General features: G+C 51.7%; 2 protein-coding genes across 10 annotated transcripts in view; one reads left to right on the top strand and one right to left on the bottom strand.

Moving 5' to 3' along the window:
• The window catches only part of ARAP1 (ArfGAP with RhoGAP domain, ankyrin repeat and PH domain 1), a 65,764-nt gene that overhangs the window by 34,270 nt on the left and 12,024 nt on the right, over positions 1-19,470 (bottom strand). For 5 of the 9 annotated variants that reach the window (XM_060104758.1, XM_060104755.1, XM_060104756.1 and 2 more), the window contains exon 2: positions 6,065-6,616. In XM_060104758.1, the coding sequence (XP_059960741.1) occupies positions 6,065-6,573 (509 nt within the window). In that variant the 5' untranslated portion in view covers positions 6,574-6,616. Of the gene's footprint in view, positions 1-1,668; positions 2,006-6,064; positions 6,617-12,981; positions 13,067-18,890; positions 18,930-19,470 lie in introns of those variants that run through there. The other 4 variants (XM_060104760.1, XM_060104761.1, XM_060104763.1 and 1 more) reach the window with 4 other exon arrangements.
• LOC132493857 (signal recognition particle 9 kDa protein) lies at positions 9,885-10,390 on the top strand. Its single transcript, XM_060104767.1, has one exon. The coding sequence runs from the start codon at positions 9,949-9,951 to the stop codon at positions 10,207-10,209; it is 261 nt and encodes an 86-aa protein (XP_059960750.1). The 5' UTR covers positions 9,885-9,948; the 3' UTR covers positions 10,210-10,390.

Here is a 19,470-nt window from a genome sequence, read left to right as displayed (position 1 = left end):
TCCTTCTCCATCATGAGGCCCAAGGGTCAGCCCCTCTAGCGCTTTCCGAGCTCTGTCCTCCTTACTTCTGCCCAAGCCACAGCAGAGAAAGCCCTTCTTGGGGTCTCACTTGCTTAGATGTGATGTCTGCGGTGTGCCTCTCAGCTTTTGCATATGCTGTTGAGTCCCCTCAGGCCAATCCCTCTCCATGCCACAGCAACACCCAACACAGAGGGGGCTTCCTTGACTGTGTTCTGAATGAATGAATGACCATCGCCCCACTCACACACTGATTACTGGAGGTCAGCAGCTCTCCATCCCTCCATACAGCAGTGCCCGACTGACCTGGCATCCACCGTCAAAACCAAGGTTTCACCCAACTCTTTGTGCTTCACCCTGGAACAATATAGCTACCACTTGCTAAGTAACCCCTATATGCCAGACATCCTGCTGGGAGTCTTTTTTTTTGTTTAATCCCCAGATGACCCGGTGCATGACTGACCTGGCATCCACCCTCAAAACCAAGGTTTCACCCAGCTCTTTGTACTTCACCCTGGAACAATATAGCTACCACTTGCTAAGTAACCCCTATGTGCCAGACATCCTGCTGGGAGTCTTTTTTTTGTTTAATCCCCAGATGACCCAGATCATCGACTCCCCTGTGCTCAGGACACGCCTCCTTCACCAGGAAGTCCACCCAAACTGCTCCCTCCTCTAAGTTTACACAGTTGGGAGTCTTGCTATCATGGGCAGGTAAGGGCTGAGGCCCAGGTCTCCCATGGCAGCTCTTTCTGCTTCCCAGGCCTGACCCTGTGCTGGCTTGTGAAGGCAGTGGGGGGAGGAAGTTCACCCTTCAGGTGGCTCACAACTGTACTAGCCCCTCTCCCCCATCCCAGGGCTGGCCTGGCTGGAGGAGAAGGTGCAGGTGTCTGCTGGGCCCTATGGAAAGATGAGCCAAGGGCGCAGGGCAGGGCCAGGTACACAGACAGGACCTGGTTAGAGGAATTTCTATGTCCCCAGTGGCCCAAGCACAGGGTTATTGAGCTCATTAGGGATCACAGCAATTGGGGGGAGTCCCCCAATGACACAGGCACCCCCACCACACCACCAGCCCTGGAAGGAGGGATAGGAAGTCGCCAGCTAAGTGCCAGCCCTTGGCAGGCCTTCCTATCACCTGGACTGGGGGGAGGGCAAGGGGGCTCTGGTAGGAGCTGCCCAGAGCCACAGCACCCTTGAATTTGACCCTGAGAGAAGTCACCTAAGCCTCTGGAGGCAATCCTCAGTGGGGTGCAGGGAGCCAGAACCGAGATCAGCACCAGATCCCTGAAGGGCAGAGACCCCCCAGAGGAGCAGTCTGTGCAGCCCAGAAAACAGGCCCCGGGGGGCTCCCAGCAGACCCGGGAGACAGGTTTATGGGGAGATGGAGACCTGGAAAGCCCAGGGAAGAGAGGGGGAAGAGAGAGGGGAGAAAAGGAAAGGGCAGGAGAAAATCAGAAAATGTAGAGAAAGTGAAAGAAGACAGAAAATTCTGAGAGTAAAACAGGGAGGGGGAGGAGACCAGCACAGAAAACCCAGCCTGCGGAGAGGTGGCAGACAGACAGACAGGGATTCCTGCCCTCCCAGGCCCGCCAGAGGAGCCTCACCCCTTCTCTTGGCCGACAGCCCAGCCCAAGGCGGCCCCTCGCTCACCCTCTGACGCCCTCTGGGTCCGGGGTCCGAGGACTCCTGTGGCTCTGGTCAGCCGGGCCCAGCGTGTGCCGTTCCCTGCCTGTGCAGCCTGTGTCCGACCTGGGCTGGTCTCACAGACAGCCCGGCCCCACTCCCTTGGTATGTCTGAGGCCGCGTCTGGGTCCAGGCATGGATCTGTGCACCCGTGATTTGGGTCTGAGTGTCTGTGATCACTTACTTGTCTGAGTGTGTGTTCCTGTGTGTAACTGTGGGTCTGTCCAGGAGAGTGAGTGTGTGTGTGTACGTGTACGTGTGTCTGTGTCGGAATCCAGCTCCGGTCTCCTCTAGCTTCCTGCTCTCCGCCTCCCCCCGCCCCCCTGCAACCCTGGCCAACACACACACTTCCTGAAAACACAGACTGAGACAGAGAGAAAAGTCACCCAGAATCCCCTGGGACAGACACTTCCTCTCCGCCCCCAGGCTGCCCCCCCACCCAGCTGGAGTGAGTGGACAAGCCACCCCAGTGCCATCTAGCAGGACCTTACAGAGTGGACACCCAGAAGGCCCTGGCCGTGGCTGTCCCCTCCCCACGCCCACAAGGAGGCCCAGAGAAGCTGGGAAAGAGGCTCTCTGAAGGGAGCAAGTTCTGCCCTGGCAACAAGTGATCAGCCTTCAGGAAGACCATGGATTGGCTGGGCTGCAGGGTGGTCGAGGGCACAGGTGGGAGGCCTTGCAGTGTGACTCTAGCTGGTAGCTGTTCCGTCTGGACAAATACTCCCTCTTCCCAAGGTATCGCCAGACATACAGGTATCAGATGAGGAAACAGAGGCCCAGAGCAGCCTAGGAGGGGCTCTGCAGGGTGACCCTGGAACCCTGGATCAGCAATGACCTCTCTGCCATGCTCAGGGAAGCAGGCTCAGAGGGTTCATATCTATGAGACTTAAAGCTGAGTAGACAGTCCCAGGCTAGGAGGCAGGGTTTGAACATCAGCTTCCCCTGTGCTGGGCTGTGTGACTTTGAACAAGTTTCTCAGCATCTCTGGACTTGTCAGCTAGTTCACTATGACAGGCTTAAGTGATGGTGGGTGTGCAAACCCTTTGAGGGTGCAGTGGGGTCCTCCCAGGCCAGGCAGAATAATGAACCTGGTTCTGAGAGTCCTGAGCTGGCACAGAGGGGAGAGGACCCCATCCCTCCTCCTTTTCTGCCTGCCTCCCTTGAAGTCTCTCCCTTTCTAAGAGGCCTGGGGTGACAGAGATTGAGCAGTGGGAAGGGATTTGGGGTGTCCTGTAACCCTACTGTCCAGGGTCCACTAGGGGTTGAGTCAGCGTGGGCAGCACATGTGCTCAGCGCCTGGCAGTACAGAAGCTCATGCAGGCCTCATCTATTTACGAACACAGCAAACACTTGCTGAGTGCCTATTAGGCACCTGGCACTGTTTCAGATGTTGGGGATTCAGTCATAGATGAAACTGACAAGCATCTGAGCACTAATGGAGCTGACATTCTAGGGGGCTCAGCCTCTTGGCAGCACGTGCAAACACAGCACAAGCACACACTGGCTCACACCACACAAATAACACACATGCCAATTCACCACCCACATCACACGTACTCACAAATACACTCACGCTGTTGGGAGTCCCCACAATACCAGTACGCATGAGCACATGTATGTGTGCACAGAGGCCTTGATAAATTTGCACACACTACAGCAAGTCACCACTGAAACTGTATAAATCCCCACCTGCGTGCATATGTTAGGATCATACATCGCCTCCCTCAGAACATGTGCGGATGCAAAAATACACATACACGCTACTACCCTGACAGACACACGCCTATGGGTGCACACACACAAACTGGCCAGGCATGCCCTCATGTGGAGTCACTAAATCCCAAATTCTGCTGGGGAGCCCAGTGATGGACCAGAGCCAGGCAAAAATGGTCCCTCAGTCACCACCTGATCTGGTGTAAGAGGCCCTATGATTGAGAGGGTGAGACCCTCATCACTAGAGGGTGCAGGCAAGGACAGGAAGGCCACATCAGGAAGCGGGGACTCCTGCAAGGGGGGCAGGAGCAGGCCAGGCTGAGCAGTCTTCCACTGTGCACCACAGAGCCTGGAGTCATAGAAAGGGGCTATGAGGGGACAGGGTAGCCAGTCAGGCTGCATCCTCGCCCCAAACCTGCCCAGCCTTCGCCTGTTACACACATGTGAGGCTCTGTCTGCCCTTAGTTTTTCTCCCTCTGGGCTTTAAAGACTTTGTACACCTTGCGAGCCCAGGATGCTAGGACTGCAGATGCCCACAATTCCAAATGTCAAAGACCTCAGGACACAGGAAGCCAGGCTTGGCAGCTCACCTGCCACTCTGCCCTAAGGAACAGCCCCAAATTGCAAGGAATAATTGCCTACAAATTCTGTGAGCACGGAATGAATTTTGGGTCCTCTAGCTACAAGGGGTCGGACTCCTGACCATGGGAGTCTGGCCTCTCCCAGACGTTGGCTAAGTTCAGACTGAGGATCTGAGAGTGGGGCCTGGTACCCTGGGGTGAAGATAGGACTCTTGCTCTACCCAGAAAGTCTCCTGAATTCAGATGTCAGTACCAGGAGGGCCATGGAGGGCCAAGGAGGACACCTGATGGGGAAACAGGCCCAGAGGGGCAGCTCCTAATCAGAGTCATGAAGCCAGCTGGACCTGCTCAGGTATCCTGCCTTCTAGGCAGGAACCCAGGCCTCCACTCCTCGACTGGGGTTTTTGCCTCCTCAGCCTTCGTGAACTTCCTATGGACAGGACCTGCCTCCTGCCCTTGTTCACCCACTCCCAAACCCCAGACACAAGCAAATAGACAGACACACAGACACACACTCCATCCTAATGATGGAGTTAAAGGAAATAGAAATTACTCCTACATGCAGGAAAGTGGCCACTAGAGGGTGCAGTGGCACCAGGAAACTCCAGTCCGGGCGACAAGCCAGGCTCCCGGGGGACCCCAGTGCTGCTCCCAGTTGTGTGAACCCGGGAAAGGCACAATAAACGTTTTGTGCTTTCACCTGTCAAATCTCAAAACACCACAGCCCTGGCTTGGCTTTGAAGGCCCCTTTACTTTATGCCCCTTTCTGGGTGAGGAAAACCTCCCAGACCCTCCCCACAGGGGCTCCCCTAGCATATACTTGGCATGGATCCAACCAGTGACCCCCTCCCTTCTCTGAGCCTTAGTTTCTCTGCTTGAAAACAGGACACAAATGCCCCGGAGCACTTGAGCAGGGATCAAACGAGAGCATGTGGGCAAAGCCCCCAGCACAGTGCCCAACAGTAACAGGGACCAGGAGACCTCTCTCTGCACATCTCTTTCTCCTCCAAGAAGCCTTCCCAGATTAGGCTGACTTGGCCAAGTGCTGCAATAAAGCTCCATGACACCCCACATATCCAGCCATACTTGGGGATGCTCCTCCAAGCTGGGCACCCCAGCAAATGGCAGGAAGGGAGGGCATATGTAAAGGAGGTTAAATGGCGTGTCCACAGAATTAGGAGGAAACTCAAGAAATCAAGGAGTACCGGGAGCTATGAGGGGAGAAAACAGTGCTGGGGAGGAGGGAGGGTGAGTAGGATGTGGCCTGAGAAGTGCCTCCAGGATCGGGTGACATTTGGCAGGAGCAGTGTGAAAGGGGAAGACGGGAGCACCAGCGCCAGGCCCAGGGCAGTTGCTGCGTCCCCCAGGACGAGTTCTTCATTCTACACTTCCCACTTCCTCCACATGCTACCTCCTGACTTGAGAAATGCACCCTGGTCTCCCAGTATCTCATATTCACCTGGCTCCAAACTGAACTCCAGACTTCCTCCCAAACTCCCTCCTGTGGCCAGGTCCCAGATCAGGGACTGCACCACCATCTATCTACCCAAGATGGGAACCTGGATGCCATGCGCCTCCTCTCTCCCTCTCTGCTCATGCCCAGGCCGTCCCCAAGTCCTGTCCATGCTAGGGCCGACCTCTCACTTCAATCTGCCTACTTCTCTCCAGTCTCACTAGCACAGCCTGAGCGGGGGCCTCCCACATGGTCCTGCGCCCTCTCACTGGTCTCCCAGCCTCCTCCCCCATCAACCTTACCAGCAGCCGGGGTCATCCTTTCGGTACTCAGCTTTCATCCGATCGCTCTGCTTAAAACCTCCCTGGGCTCCCCGCCTGGCCTTCACAGCATGTCCCACCAGCGCCATCCACGAACCCACCCTCGCAACACAACAGTTCAGCCACACTGCTCAGAGCACCTGAGGACGGCGCTTCCCACCTCTGAGCTTTGCACATGCTGTTCCCTCCACCAAGGTGCCTTTCTTACCCTAGTGGCAAAGGCCACAGACCCACCCCCGCCTCAACCCTCTAGATCCTCTGCCCATGTTCCTCCATTCTGGACGGCATCCACTCACCTCACCAGCAGGCGGGGGGGCCCAGTGCGAGGGGGCACGGGCGGAACGCTGAGCTCTGTCAAATGCCGCTTGGCAGGCAGCGGGGGCAGCACAGGGTCTGGGGCAGATGTGGATGTGGGGGAGAAGCAGGTGGGTGGAAGGTAGCTCCTCCGGGGCGGGATGGGTGGGGCAGTGGGTAGCCCCTCGTTCTCTCCAGCCGTGGGCAGTGGCTCCGGTGGAGTGGTGGGCACAGGTGGTGAGCGGAAGACATGACGCTTCATGGGCACGGGCCGTGGGGTCAGGCGGGGTGCAGGGGCTGGGGGCGTGTGGGCACGGAACAGGCCAGCCAGGATGCGACGGCGGTGGCCAGGGAGCAGCATGCCCATGTCCACCAGGCGGGCATCGCTGAGACCTTGGCACTCTGTGGCCCACACCAGTCCGTGCTGCTCAAAGAGCCTGGTGTACTGCTCCAGGTGCAGTGCCCGCAGCCACTCGGCCACCGATAGGGCCCCATCCCCGGCCTCTGCCATGGTTCCTGTCAGCAGAAGCCAGCCAGCAGGACTCTGTCCAGACCTGGAAGAGATACATGGGCACAGGTCAGAGGCATGGTTGCCCAGGTATAGGTCCCTAGTCAACAATTCTCTGTGGCTTTCCCATGCCATGGGTAAGCTCTGTATTTAAGCCCTCTCCCCTGTGTCCCATGTGTCAGGCAAGGCCAGGTACTGCCTGGTCTCTGAACACGCAGGCTTCTCCCACTGCCTGAAACCTGACACCCCACCCCTGTGGCCTCCTAGCATCCAGCTCCTCTAGGAAGCCCTCCAGGACCTTCAGAGTTGGTACGACCCGAACCCCCATCCACAGCCTTGACCACTGCTGTGGCTATGTCTGCACACACATTCCCTCCTGCCCGCTGCAAGACCCAGGCAAGGACCCAATTCCTTCTGAGGTGCCAGTTTCCAGCTGAGGGCCAGGCCCAGGGGTTAGCAAGTATACGTGGGATTGAGGGATACCACTGCTGGTCCCCCTGCAGGCCCAGTCTGTGGGTTGAGGCTTACCCCCACCTCCATGCCCCTGGAGGAAGCAGAAGACTCCAGGAGATGAAGCAACCCAGCATCACACAGCCTCTGGGGTCCTGGTCCTGTGAGGGAGCAACCCCTCCCACCCCCGAGGAGGGACAGGGGGGAATGTATAGGAAAGGCCATTCATTCATTTGTTCTTTCGAAATAGCCTTGCACTAGGCAATGGGGACTAAGGTCCCCTACCAATACTCAAGAACTCCTGACCTGGCAAGAGTCAAGGAACAGATGATGCAAAGCAGTGATCAACAGATCAAAAAGAAAAAAGTTATCTATTCATCTCCACAGATACTAAAGAGGCATATGATAAAACTCAACATCCAGCATACTTAAACAAAAATTGCAGTACCAGTAAAATAGAAGTGGATCAACACTTCCTTAAAATAAAAACCAGCACTTTGCTTAATGGAAAAACAGTAGAAAAACTTCCATCATCACAGAAGTTCTAGACAACAAAAATATATCATTGGTATAAAAATTGGGAAAGAAGAGTTAATCTATTACTTAACAATAATATGAGTTTTGAGTTGGAAAACCTGAGAAGCTCAGCTGAGAGACTATTACAAACAATAAAAGAATTTAGTAAGATAGCTGTGTTCAAAATTAATATAACAGAATCGATATTTATAAGCAATAACCAGGTAGAAACCAGGATGAAAGACCTCATTTATAATAGCATTACAAAATAAAAACCACCGAGAATAAACTTAATAAGAAATGTGCAGGATCGGGCCTCCCTGGTGGCGCAGTGGTTAAGAATCCGCCTGTCAATGCAGGGGAAGTGGGTTCGAGCTCTGGTCTGGGAAGATCCCACATGCCGCAGAGCAACTAGGCCTGTGCGCCACAACTACTGAGCCTGCGCTCTAAAGCCCACGAGCCACAACTGCTGAGCCCATGCACCACAACTACTGAAGCCCGTGCACCTAGAGCCTGTGCTCCACAAGAGAAGCAAAAGAAGTTCCGCGACGAGAAGCCTGTGCACCACAACAAAGAGTAGCCCTCGCTCACGGCAACTAGAGAAAGCCCGCGTGCAGCAACGAAGACCCAATGCAGCCAAAAATAAATAAATAAATAAAGTTTAAAAAAAAAAAAGAAATGTGCAGGATTTATAGCGAGAAAAATGTGCAGTGTTATTAAGGGGCAAAAAGGAGAGCCGGACAGATAGAAAAATATAATATTCTCCTGGATAGAGAACATCATAAAGATATTAATTCTCAGTTAATTTATAAATATGCACTATCCTGCTAAGCACACACACAGAATTGGGGGGGCAGGGGGGCGGGCGGTGGCTAGACAAGTTTATTTGAAAGTTCATGTGGAAAAACAAACAAGCAGGAAGAGCCAGGAAAATTCTGGAAGTGAGGGAGTGGGGCAAAGGAAGGGTAAGGAGTGAGAATCAGCCTCACCACATATTAAAACATAAAACCATGGCAATTAAAACAGTACAGGTTACCAGCACTTGAACAGATAGATCAATTAAACAGAACAGAAAGTTCAAAAATAGACCCAAATAAATCTAAGAATTTAGTATACAACAAAAGTAACATCTCAAACTAGTGGGGAAGAGATGGATTATTAAATTGTCGGGACAACTGTGGAGCAAGCTACAAAGCTGGACCTCTACACCTTACAACAGTATAAATTACAGACAAATCAAAGATTTCATTATAATAAATAAAACCATGAAAGGACTTAAAAAACCCTTGTCTCAGAGAGGCAAAAGCCTTCTGGAAATGATACAAATCCGGAAGGATAAAGAAAAGAGTAAAATACTCAACTATATACAAATCAAACATTCCCGCATGATTAAAAAAAATAAAAAGGTACCATAAGCAAGGCCAAAAGATAAATGACAAACTAGGGGCTGTCACTCATACCCCAAACATAGACTAATTTTCCTAAAAAGTGAAAAGCACCTAGAAATAAGACACAGACCAGTAACCTAACAGAAAAATAGGCAACAAATATGAACAGAGAAATTCGCAGAAAGAAAAATATAAATGGTTCTTAAACACAGGAAAAGGAACTTAACCTCCCCACACGGAGTGGTGACAGGGCGAGGCATTCCCCTCCCTGGCCGGGCCAGTGCCTCTGGGAAGGGCAATGTCACCATAGATTTGAAACCCCAATGCTTCTGTGCCCTTTGATCCACCACCCATGGGCACTTACCCTGCAGTCTTCCTGATGCACGTCCAAAATGACGTGCACAGGTTATTGGTTACAGCATTGTGTATAACAACAAAAGGTTGGAAGTAACCAAAATACCCAAAAATCAGGTTATGGTTAACTAAATTATAGTGTAGTCATAAGGGAGAATACTGAGCCATAGAAAATGAGGAAGCGTTTTACATATTAGTGTGAGATGACCTCCAAGATGTGTTGCTAAATGATTAAAGAAAAATGAGGAAACTCTGTAAAAAAGGAGGAAACTCCTTACATGTTGATAAGGGATGACCTCCAGTATGTATTAAGTGACCAAAGAAAGGTTCAAAACAGTATAGAGAACATTCTGCCTTTCACATGGGGAAGAAAAAAAGGGGGTGGGGGGAGAGAATAGATCAGTATGTGTCTACCACTAAATGCATAAGATATCTCTGAAAAGATACATATGAGACAGGTGACGCTGGTTGCCTCTATGGAGGAAAACTGAGGGTTGACGGGGACAGGAGGGAGCAGAAGCAGAGCCAGACTCCACAGGGCCTGAAGTTTACCCAATTTGGATGCCCTTTTTCAGAAAAAGAATACAAGAGTATCTTATCGGGTGGGCTGCGTCGCGTCGCCTCAGGTCCGTAGCTTTGCCTCCCTCTCCTGTCCTGCCGTGGACCCACGATGCCGCAGTACCAGACCTGGGAGGAGTTCAGTCGCGCAGCGGAGAAGCTCTACCTCGCAGACCCTATGAAGGCACGTGTGGTTCTCAAATATAGGCATTCTGATGGGAGTTTGTGTATTAAAGTAACAGATGATTTAGTTTGTTTGGTGTATAGAACAGACCAAGCTCAAGATGTAAAGAAGATTGAGAAATTCCACAGTCAACTAATGCGACTTATGGTGGCCAAGGAATCCCGCAGTGTTGCCATGGAAACAGACTGAAAGGTTTGAAATGAAGACTGTCATGTTCTTAGGAAGTAAATATCTTTTGAATTTGAGAAAGTGTTGGGACAGAAAATACTTTAACTAAGTGGGCTATTCAGAAGCCAAGAGATCATTTTTTGTACTTTGTTTTTTAATGTTTACTTTAGAGAGCTAGGACTGTAAATGCTTACAGTTAGAAAGCCTTTATTTATTTTTGGAAATGGAACAAGGAATGGCTCTATCTTGGAAACTTTTTGCAGATTGTTCGATGTTAGGCAAAATAAATAATTACTCTCTGGTAAGTTTGTATCAGTAATTTGAAAATGAGGTATCAGAAAAGCCAGTTCTTCCTTAAATTTAGTTAATCTGTCTTTAAAAGAAAAATTAAATGGAACCATTTTGCTGGATTCATATATTTCTTTTTTTTTTTTTTTTTTTTTTTGCGGTACGCAGGCCTCTCACTGTTGTGGCCTCTCCCATTGCGGAGCACAGGCTCTGGACGCGCAGGCCCAGCGGCCATGGCTCACGGGCCCAGCCGCTCCGCGGCATGTGGGATCTTCCCGGACCAGGGCACGAACCCGTGTCCCCTGCATCGGCAGGCGGACTCTCAAACCACTGCACCACCAGGGAAGCCCCATATATTTCTTTTGGAGCATAAATTTTGTGCTGTTGATGACCAGCAAATATAAAATATGGTAACTGGAATTAACTGTGCACAGCAGCATAGCTGATTATATATGGTAGTGTAGTCTCAATTATATCTAAAAATAACTATGAAAACAAGTATGCTTTACCTTAAATTTTACAGATTTATATTTTTAAATATAAGGGATTCATAGTATCATTAACTTGTTGAGCAAAGACTAACTTTGAATCTAATTTTCAGTGCTCAGAAACATCTGCTGTTACTTTAAATGCATGAACAGAATGCTCACAAATGGATCGAAACCACCATATTACAGAAATATTTGCCACATTTTTGCCATCTATATTTTCTCAGAAGGGCTAAGGATTATTTGAACTGTTAAATTTTTGCATACCTCTATGACACCCCAACCCATTTCTCTCATTACTTAACCAAGGTGTTAAGCATGACTCTCACAACTGTTCTTCATTAAATCAGAAGTATGCTATTATTTGATATTTATCTTATATTTGTAACCTGAGTTTTACCACCTAAATATAATGTTCACATGTTGATTCTTACATTAAAATATTTTTTGTTAGAAAAAAAAAGAGTATCTTATGATTTTCCAATATATACAAATATCAAATCATTATGTTGTACACCTGAAACTAATATAATGTTATATGTCAATTACATCTCAATTAAAAATATTTTTTTAATTAAAAAAAAAAAGAACATCTTACTTTTGTAAGAATTTACAAAAACACATGACCACACGCACACACTGCCCGGGCCCTCGCTGGGCTCCATCAGCTTCCCTGGAAACCCACCTCCATGTGGAGGGAAACTTTTCACTCTATATCTCTTTTCTATCATCCAAATATTGAACTATGTGAATTTTTCTAAAAGCCTCCTGAGGGACTTTCCTGGTGGTACAATGGTTAAGAATCCACCTTTCAATGCGGGGGACGTGGGTTCGATCCCTGGTCAGGGAACTAAGATCCCACATTCCACGGGGCAACTCTAGAGCCCGCGCACCACAACTAGAGAGCCCACGTGCTGCAACTACTGAGCCCACACATAAAACTAGACAGAAGCCTGCACGACGCAACAAAGAGCCTATGTGCCACAACTAAGACCCGCAGCAGCCAAATAAATAGATACTTTTTTAGAAAATAAAAAATAAAAGGCTCGGGGTTTCTCTGGTGGCGCAGTGGTTGAGAGTCCGCCTGCCGATGCAGGGGACATGGGTTCGTGCCCCAGTCCGGGAAGATCCCACATGCCGCAGAGCGGCTGGGCCTGTGAGCCATGGCCGCTGAGACTGCGTGACCGGAGCCTGTGCTCCACAACAGGAGAGGCCATGGCGTTGGGAGGCCCGCATACCGCAAAAAAAACAAAAATAAAATAAATAAAATAAAATAAAAGGCTCCTGAGGGTCCCAAAGGAAGACACGAATGAACAGAAATACATTTGATGTTCTTAAATAAGTTGGCTCTCAACATTATAATGACATCAGTTCTTCCAGGGTTAAGCTAAAGCTAACACAATCCCAACTAAAATTACCCACAGGCAGATTCTAAAGTTCATATTCAATGATATTAGAGATTTATTGTTGGGTGGGAAAGCAAGGTGCAGAACACTGTTTTATTATGTAAAAATCTGGGTTAAAGAAAAAGAAAACATATACATATACATATATGCACACATTATACACAGAATACTCCGATGGGTATACAAGAAACTGCCTTTGGGGAGGAGACCTGCAGCTGGCAGGACAAGAGAGGGAGGGTTACCTTTCACTGTATCCTCTGTATCTTTTTAATTTTATACCATTTTCCAACAAATTACAATTTAAAAGATAACACAATCATCTGGGAGTAAGAAAGAGACCATAACTCACCAGGCATGGAAGGAAATCAAGTAAGCAGGTACACACCCCACCCGACCCACTGGTCCCTCCCTGCCTGGCCTCATCCCTTCAAAGCCTGCTCGGGAGGCTCTTCGCAAGGTCTCTGGCCTCACCGTCTCTCTGCTTCTCAATCTCGGTTTTCAAAATGGAAAACGGGACCTTAGGTCTCACCTTCAGGAAGCCTCCTCCACCTCAATGTCGGGACTTAGCCTGCCACACTCAGCCCAGCGACCCCCATCCCTCCCTGACTCACCACCAGCTGGGCTGCCCAGAATGCCAGGGTCCCCCGGAGGCGGCAGCTACTCTGAAAGGCTCCTCATCTTGGCCTGAGGTGGAAGCTGCAAGGACAGGGGTAAATGAGAAAGCCTACGAGCCAAGGCCACTGTGGGCAGCTGGATGCCAGGAGGAAGAAGAGGAAGGGGGAAAGGGGAGGGGGCGAGGGATGGGGAAAAGGAAAGAGATGTAAGAAAGCGAGAGACAGGGAAGAGGGTAGAGAAAGAGAAGGAAGAGAGGGAAGGGTTCAGGGAGCCAAATGGAAACCAGGCGATGGTTAAAGGGAGGAAGCCTTCCAGCAGGGGTGAGGAGGGGGTGAGGAGGCAGACCGACGACAGGCCTGCCCAGAGGTGGAGGCCACACCAGCGGGAGAGGGGAGTCAGGACACCCCGTCCTCTGGCCCTCCCCCAGGACCAGTGGCTGTAACAGGGATGTTGGGCCTGGCCAGGAGGCTGGACTGCCCCCAGGGAAGACATGGGGAGGGGGTAGATGCAGCTGCATGACTGAGTCAGGGCCCCCACAATGCAAAGCCTGTCAGGGGGAACCTGGGGAGACCCAGGGAGACAGGGCCCTCTCCACTAAGCCTGAGAGCCGGGGGGTGGAGGGGTGAGGCCAGGGTGTGAGACTCCAGGGGCCCTGCTCCTAAATGTGTATGGGGACCAAAAGAAGGTGTTTCCAGGCAGGAGAAAGAAGTGGCCATCCCTGAGGGCAGGCCACCAGCAAGCTCAGATGGCCCGGGCTCTGTTCGGGAGGGTGGGTCGAAGGGCCAGGTCTTGGGCAAAGCCACGTTTCCTGCTACTAGGGCAGGGTCAACCACAAACTGCTGGTCTCTGCAGGATGACTTTAGTGGGTATGGGTGAACATGTAAAATTAACTAGTTAGGTATTTATCTTAAGTAGATTTCACAGTTATTTCTTAGGATGAGGCTAAAATAGGTATGGTTTAAAAGTGAATATTTCAAAAATAAATCTTAAGTAATTAGTACTTCATAAAGAGTTGGCAAAAAATGGCAGTGCTACTCAAATGACGATTTTTTTAAAAAGAATTTAATAAGACAACGTAAATAGCCTTTACTATATGCCAGGCACCTAAAGCACTTTTTATTACCTTGTTTAAGTCTCATAGCAACCCTATGAGGTAATACCTCACAATTTAAGATGAAGAAACTGAGGCACAGAGAGGTTAAGCAACTTGCCCAAAGTCACACAGCTGGGAAGGGGCAATTTGAATATATGCTTTGTCCAATACAGTAACTAGTAGTAGCCACATATAGCTACTGAAACTCCAAAAGTGGCCACATAATGAAGTGTGCTCTATACAATACACACTGGATTCTAAAGTCTTAGCACAAAGAAATAAGAATATAAAATATCTCAATAATTTTTTCTATTTATTACAGTAATGAAATTATAGTATTTTGGATATTTGGATAAAATATACTATTAAAATTAATTTCACCTGTTTCTTTTTAATGTGACTACTAGAGAATTTCAAATTGCACCTGTGGCTCGCATTACATTTCTACTGGACGGTGCAGCTCCAGACTCTTAACCAGTTTGCTCACTGCCTCTCGACAGTGACAACAAGCTCTAACTGAGCAGCTGCTACAGGTCAGGCAGTATTCTCAAGATGCAACATGGAATGATGGATGATGGCCCAACCAGGCTACTGGAATGATGAGGGCTGGGAAACAGGAAACCACCTCTGTCCCTGAGTAGGGCCCAGCCCCTTCTTGGGCCTCTATCAAGTTCCAATCCTACACTAAAGGTTTCAGGCCAAGGTCAGACTCGGGACTCCGCACTGACACCCCTCTAGGACAACCTCATTCGAGGCATTAGAAGCACGAGCCAGACCTCAGACGTGTACCCACCCTCCAGGAATCTCAGGTTGGAGGGTGTCAGATACCACCCAGCCGGCGAAAACAGCCCACATGGCCCTCACCAGGCAGGGGTCAGGGAAGGCTTGCTGGAGGAGGCAGCTGCATGAAAAAAGAAGTTTGGAGCAGTGCCCTGCTAAGCCATGCTAGAGCCTGAGGCAAAGAAAGGAAATCAGTGATACTGAATCTCTTTATTTAAATTTTTGATATTTTGTTTATCTTGGATTTCTTTTCATTAATTTTGATTTTTTAAAAAATATTGCTTGGGGCTTCCCTGGTGGCGCAGTGGTTGAGAGTCCGCCTGCCGATGCAGGGGACACAGGTTCGTGCCCCGGTCCGGGAGGATCCCACGTGCCACAGAGCGGCTAGGCCCGTGAGCCATGGCCGCTGAGCCTGCGCATCCGGAGCCTGTGCTCCGCAACGGGGGAGGCCACAACAGTGAGAGGCCTGCGTACCGCAAAAAAAAAAAAAAAAAAAAAAATTGCTTAGGGCTTCCCTGGTAGTGCAGTGGTTATGCCTGCCAATGCAGGGCACACAGGTTCGAGCCCTGGTCCGGGAAGATCCCACATGCCGTGTAGCAACTAAGCCTGTGTGCCACAACTACTGAGCCTGGGCTCTAGAGCCCACAAGCCACAACTACCTAGTTCACACGCCGCAGCTACTGAAGCCTGTGCACCTACAGCCCATGCTCCGCAACAAGAGAAGCCACCGCAATGAGAACCCCGTGCACCGCAATGAAGAGCAGCCCCCGCTCGCCACAACTAAAAGAAAGCCTGTGTGCAGCAACGAAGACCCAGCGCAGCCAAAAAAAAATTTTTTTTTAAATAGTTCCTAAAATTATTATTTACCTTGATTACTGAGCTTTTTGGTCACCCCCCTCCCTCATATTTTGCACTCACTTATTTTGCCTCACTTGCTGCACCCTAATCCTGGCTGAGTTTGGAGGTTTAAGCCCTTTGGCTGCTATGACACGTCACTGAATCTCCACCCACAAGGAAGCAGGGACCAGCAGAGGAGAGTGTCATCCTGTTGAGACAGCAATGGCTACAAGTTGGGGGGGTCCCCTCCCCCCCAACCCTAAGGGCCCAGCTCAGGCTTCACCATCACACCAGCGCCCCCCTGCTGCCCCTGCTTCTACCCTGTCTCCCTCCAGCCCCTCTCCACTGGGCCAACCACCGTCCCACGCCTGCTCAAAGCCCCTTCCATGGTTCCCAGTGTCCTCAAGTCCAGCTCCTCCGGCCATCCTTCGACTGGCTCCAGCCCTGCCGTTTACAGATGAAGAAACAAACACCCACAGGGAGGAAGTGACTTGCCCAAGTTGTCAGCACATGCCCCAAGCCCGGCCGGGCTCAGCTGGCCCACCACTCCCTCCATTTCACTTTTTGCACCAGGCACCAGCTTGACACGTGGAAGCCCCCAAAACTATCTGTTGTCAATGAGTAAATGAACCACATCCTCCCACCTTCAGGTGCTAATTCCAGGCTGCCTCCTCCAGAAAGTCCTCCCTGACCACCTCCTTGGGCTCCTAAGCCTCAGAGGCTGAGTCATGCAGCTCAGTGCTGCTCCTGCTCTGTTCCTGGTTGTCCCATTTGTGGGGGGTCCATCTCCACCCAACCCCCAACCTAGCCTGGGGTATCCTGAGAGCCTGTACCCCTTCTTGTCTCCCTTGCCCTCATAGTAGAGCCCAGGACCTGGCTGTGCTCACAAGGGCACTCAGTCCAGGGGTAAATAAGGGTTGTCTGGAATCTCCCTAATCCTTGCCAACCAGTCCTTCTGCAGGTCTGGCCTGAGTCCCTCTTGCTGGAGCCAAAACTTTCATCCTTCTGTCCTTTAACTACCTTTCCAACACCCAAGGGCAGAGTTTAAATCTCATCGCCCCTTCTCTGTCCCCGTGCAGCATCTCTCTCGCACCATCCCTGCCCACTACTGACTAGGGACACCAGTACTGCCAGTCCAGCAGAAAGGCAGCCCTGAGCTTTAGCTAAGGACAAGCACACTCCCACTTCCTTGGTTTCCTAAATATCCACCGCATGCCCAGCCTCCGCCAGATTGCCACCTTCACCTGAATCATCCCTGGTACAGTCCCAAGGTCTGGGATTTTTACCCCATTTCATGGAGGCTGTGTGAAGTGGAAACTTGCCCAGGTCACTTGCTAGAGCCAACAGGGCCTTCAGAGGATGTGACTGTCTGTCTGGCAGAGGCAGTGAGGCTTCCAGAGGGCACTCCTGAGCTGGGCCTTGGAGCATAAGTAGGAGGTTGCACTTCTAGGCAAAGGGAACTGAGTGTGCAGGGCCCGGGGATGGAAAAGGAGCTGGCAGATCCAGAGATGGGGAGAGTTCAGTGGGGCAGGAACAGGAGATGTGAAAGGACAGTAGTGACACCCAGAGAGGTTTAGGGATCTGCCCTTGGTCGCCCATGTGGGTGTGAGCCTCCTTTGCATTCTGATTTGCATGAATGAGTCAGGCCTGGAGCCGGTAGCCTTGACAGTCCTAACTCCTTCCCCACTCAGCTCTGGAGTCCCCTCAGCGAGGACCCTTCCCCAACTGCATCTTCAAAGCCCCCCCTCTGCACAGAGCTGTGCTCTGGATTCAAGGGAAGGCCCAATAGTGTGGGGAGCGGAAGAGGAGGAAGGCAGGCCTAGAGCTTCAGACCTGTGGCCTGTGCTCGTCCACCCCACAACACCCCCCGCCCCCGCCTCACAGCACTCCACCCCATCCTAGGCAGGCTGGGCAGGGACCCCAGCGCCCAGACCTCAGGAGAGCCCTCAGAGCTCTCCACACAGGAATTAAGAGCACTACATATCCAGCTAGGCCTGGGTCTACCATGCACACCCCACGCATACCGCAAATGCATACCTCACACAGCCTCCAGGTTCACACACCGCCCACCCCGCCTAGCAGCCACACCACAGCCTTCAGTCCCCATACTCACTACCAACAACTGGACTGGGTACAACTGCCCAGAGCCCCACGCTGTCCACGCCCCTTGACCCCAGTCCCCCCAGCCCAATCACCAGGTCATACCTGGGGGCAGGGCCACCCTCGTTTGTTGCCCTCCTGGCTGTTCTCAGGGCTCTGTTAACACAGGCAAGAGGACTTGGAGACACTTCCCTCAGATAAGAGGAACTGGGTGGGGGCTGGGTGCCTGGCCCAGAGGGCGCAGAATTGCCCCCCCCCCCACCGCAGAAGCCAACTCCCTCCAGCCCTGCCAGGCAAGGCAGCAGGTGAGGCCCTCAGGCAGGCAGCTGACTATAACCCCCGGACCAAGAAGCCTATTTTCTGTCTCTCAGGGACTGGTGGCCACGGCATACGGGTGCCAAGGAGGCACACTGGGGTCTCCTGCCCTAACCCCAACCCCGGACCTCCGCCCCGTCACTTGCCCAGGCACCAGATTTCTGCCCCATCCCATCTGTGATGTGGCCTGACAGGAGTGGTGAGGGCTGACAAGGAACAGCCCTCAGGGCAGAGGAATGACTGAGTCCAGGCCCCAGGGCTTGCCTCAGCCATCTGGTGGGGAACTGGGGGCCACTGGCTCCAGGCCAGAACCCCATCCCCCCAGGACGCCAGGTAAGACCAGGTACCAGTGCTGGCTCCATCACTTCTTGCCTGAAGCCCTGGGCAAGTCATGTCACATTCTGAGCCTCAGTTTCCCCCTCCACAGAACAGAGCTGTCACCCAGATGACCGTGACACATGACCATGTGTGTACTAGAGGCCACACTCATTCGGTATCTGCTCACTCCTCTGCTGCTAAGACAGACACTTCCTGTTCCGAGCCCCAAGGCCTTGGCCGGGCCCATCCAGAGGGGCCCTTGGTGCTGGCCCTGTAGCCAGGCTCTAGTCTGGACGCCTTCAGCACCCTGAAATTCTCAGTTCCCCAGATACCAGTGACCCCCACACCCTGCCTCCGGCCACATCCCCCATCAGGGCTCCAGGGTGGATACATCATGGCCTCCTGGACCTCCTCCTGGGGGGCCCCAGGCACTGCATATGCCCCGCCCCACAGTGAACTCACCCACTCGCCTCTCCTGGGGAAAGCAGGGCTGCCTCCAACCTAGGTGGGACCATTGAGCAAATTAGAAAAAAATGCCTCTTGCTTCAGGAGCCCCACAGCAGGGCATGCAGCTCAGCAAAGAGGACAGGCTGAGTTTCAGTCCTCCTCTCCCAGCTCTTCCTGCCCCCAGCCAGGTACCCTTGGGCAGTGCGCAACACGCACATCTGCACCCAGTGGACTAGGTGAGAGGTAGGATATTTTAACAACCTCCTTAGGGCGGCCCCCTCAGCATCGCCCTAATAAAATGTACAACTAGTTTTATTAATGATCAATGAACATTTAAGACTAAAGGACAGGGGCTCCCCTGGTGGCGCAGTGGTTGAGAGTCCGCCTGCCGATGCAGGGGACACGGGTTCGTGCCCCGGTTCGGGAAGATCCCACATGCCGCGAAGCGGCTGGGCCCTTGGGCCATGGCCGCTGAGCCTGCGCGTCCAGAGCCTGTGCTCTGCAATGGGAGAGGCCACAACGGTGAGAGGCCCGCATACCGCAAAAAAAAAAAAAAGAGACTGAAGGACAGTAGACAGCCCTGACCTAAATTTCA

The sequence above is a fragment of the Mesoplodon densirostris genome, chromosome 7 (genome assembly GCF_025265405.1).
Source record: "Mesoplodon densirostris isolate mMesDen1 chromosome 7, mMesDen1 primary haplotype, whole genome shotgun sequence".
Classification (NCBI taxonomy): Eukaryota; Metazoa; Chordata; class Mammalia; order Artiodactyla; family Ziphiidae; genus Mesoplodon; species Mesoplodon densirostris.
This window is presented reverse-complemented; position numbering and strand designations above follow the sequence as displayed.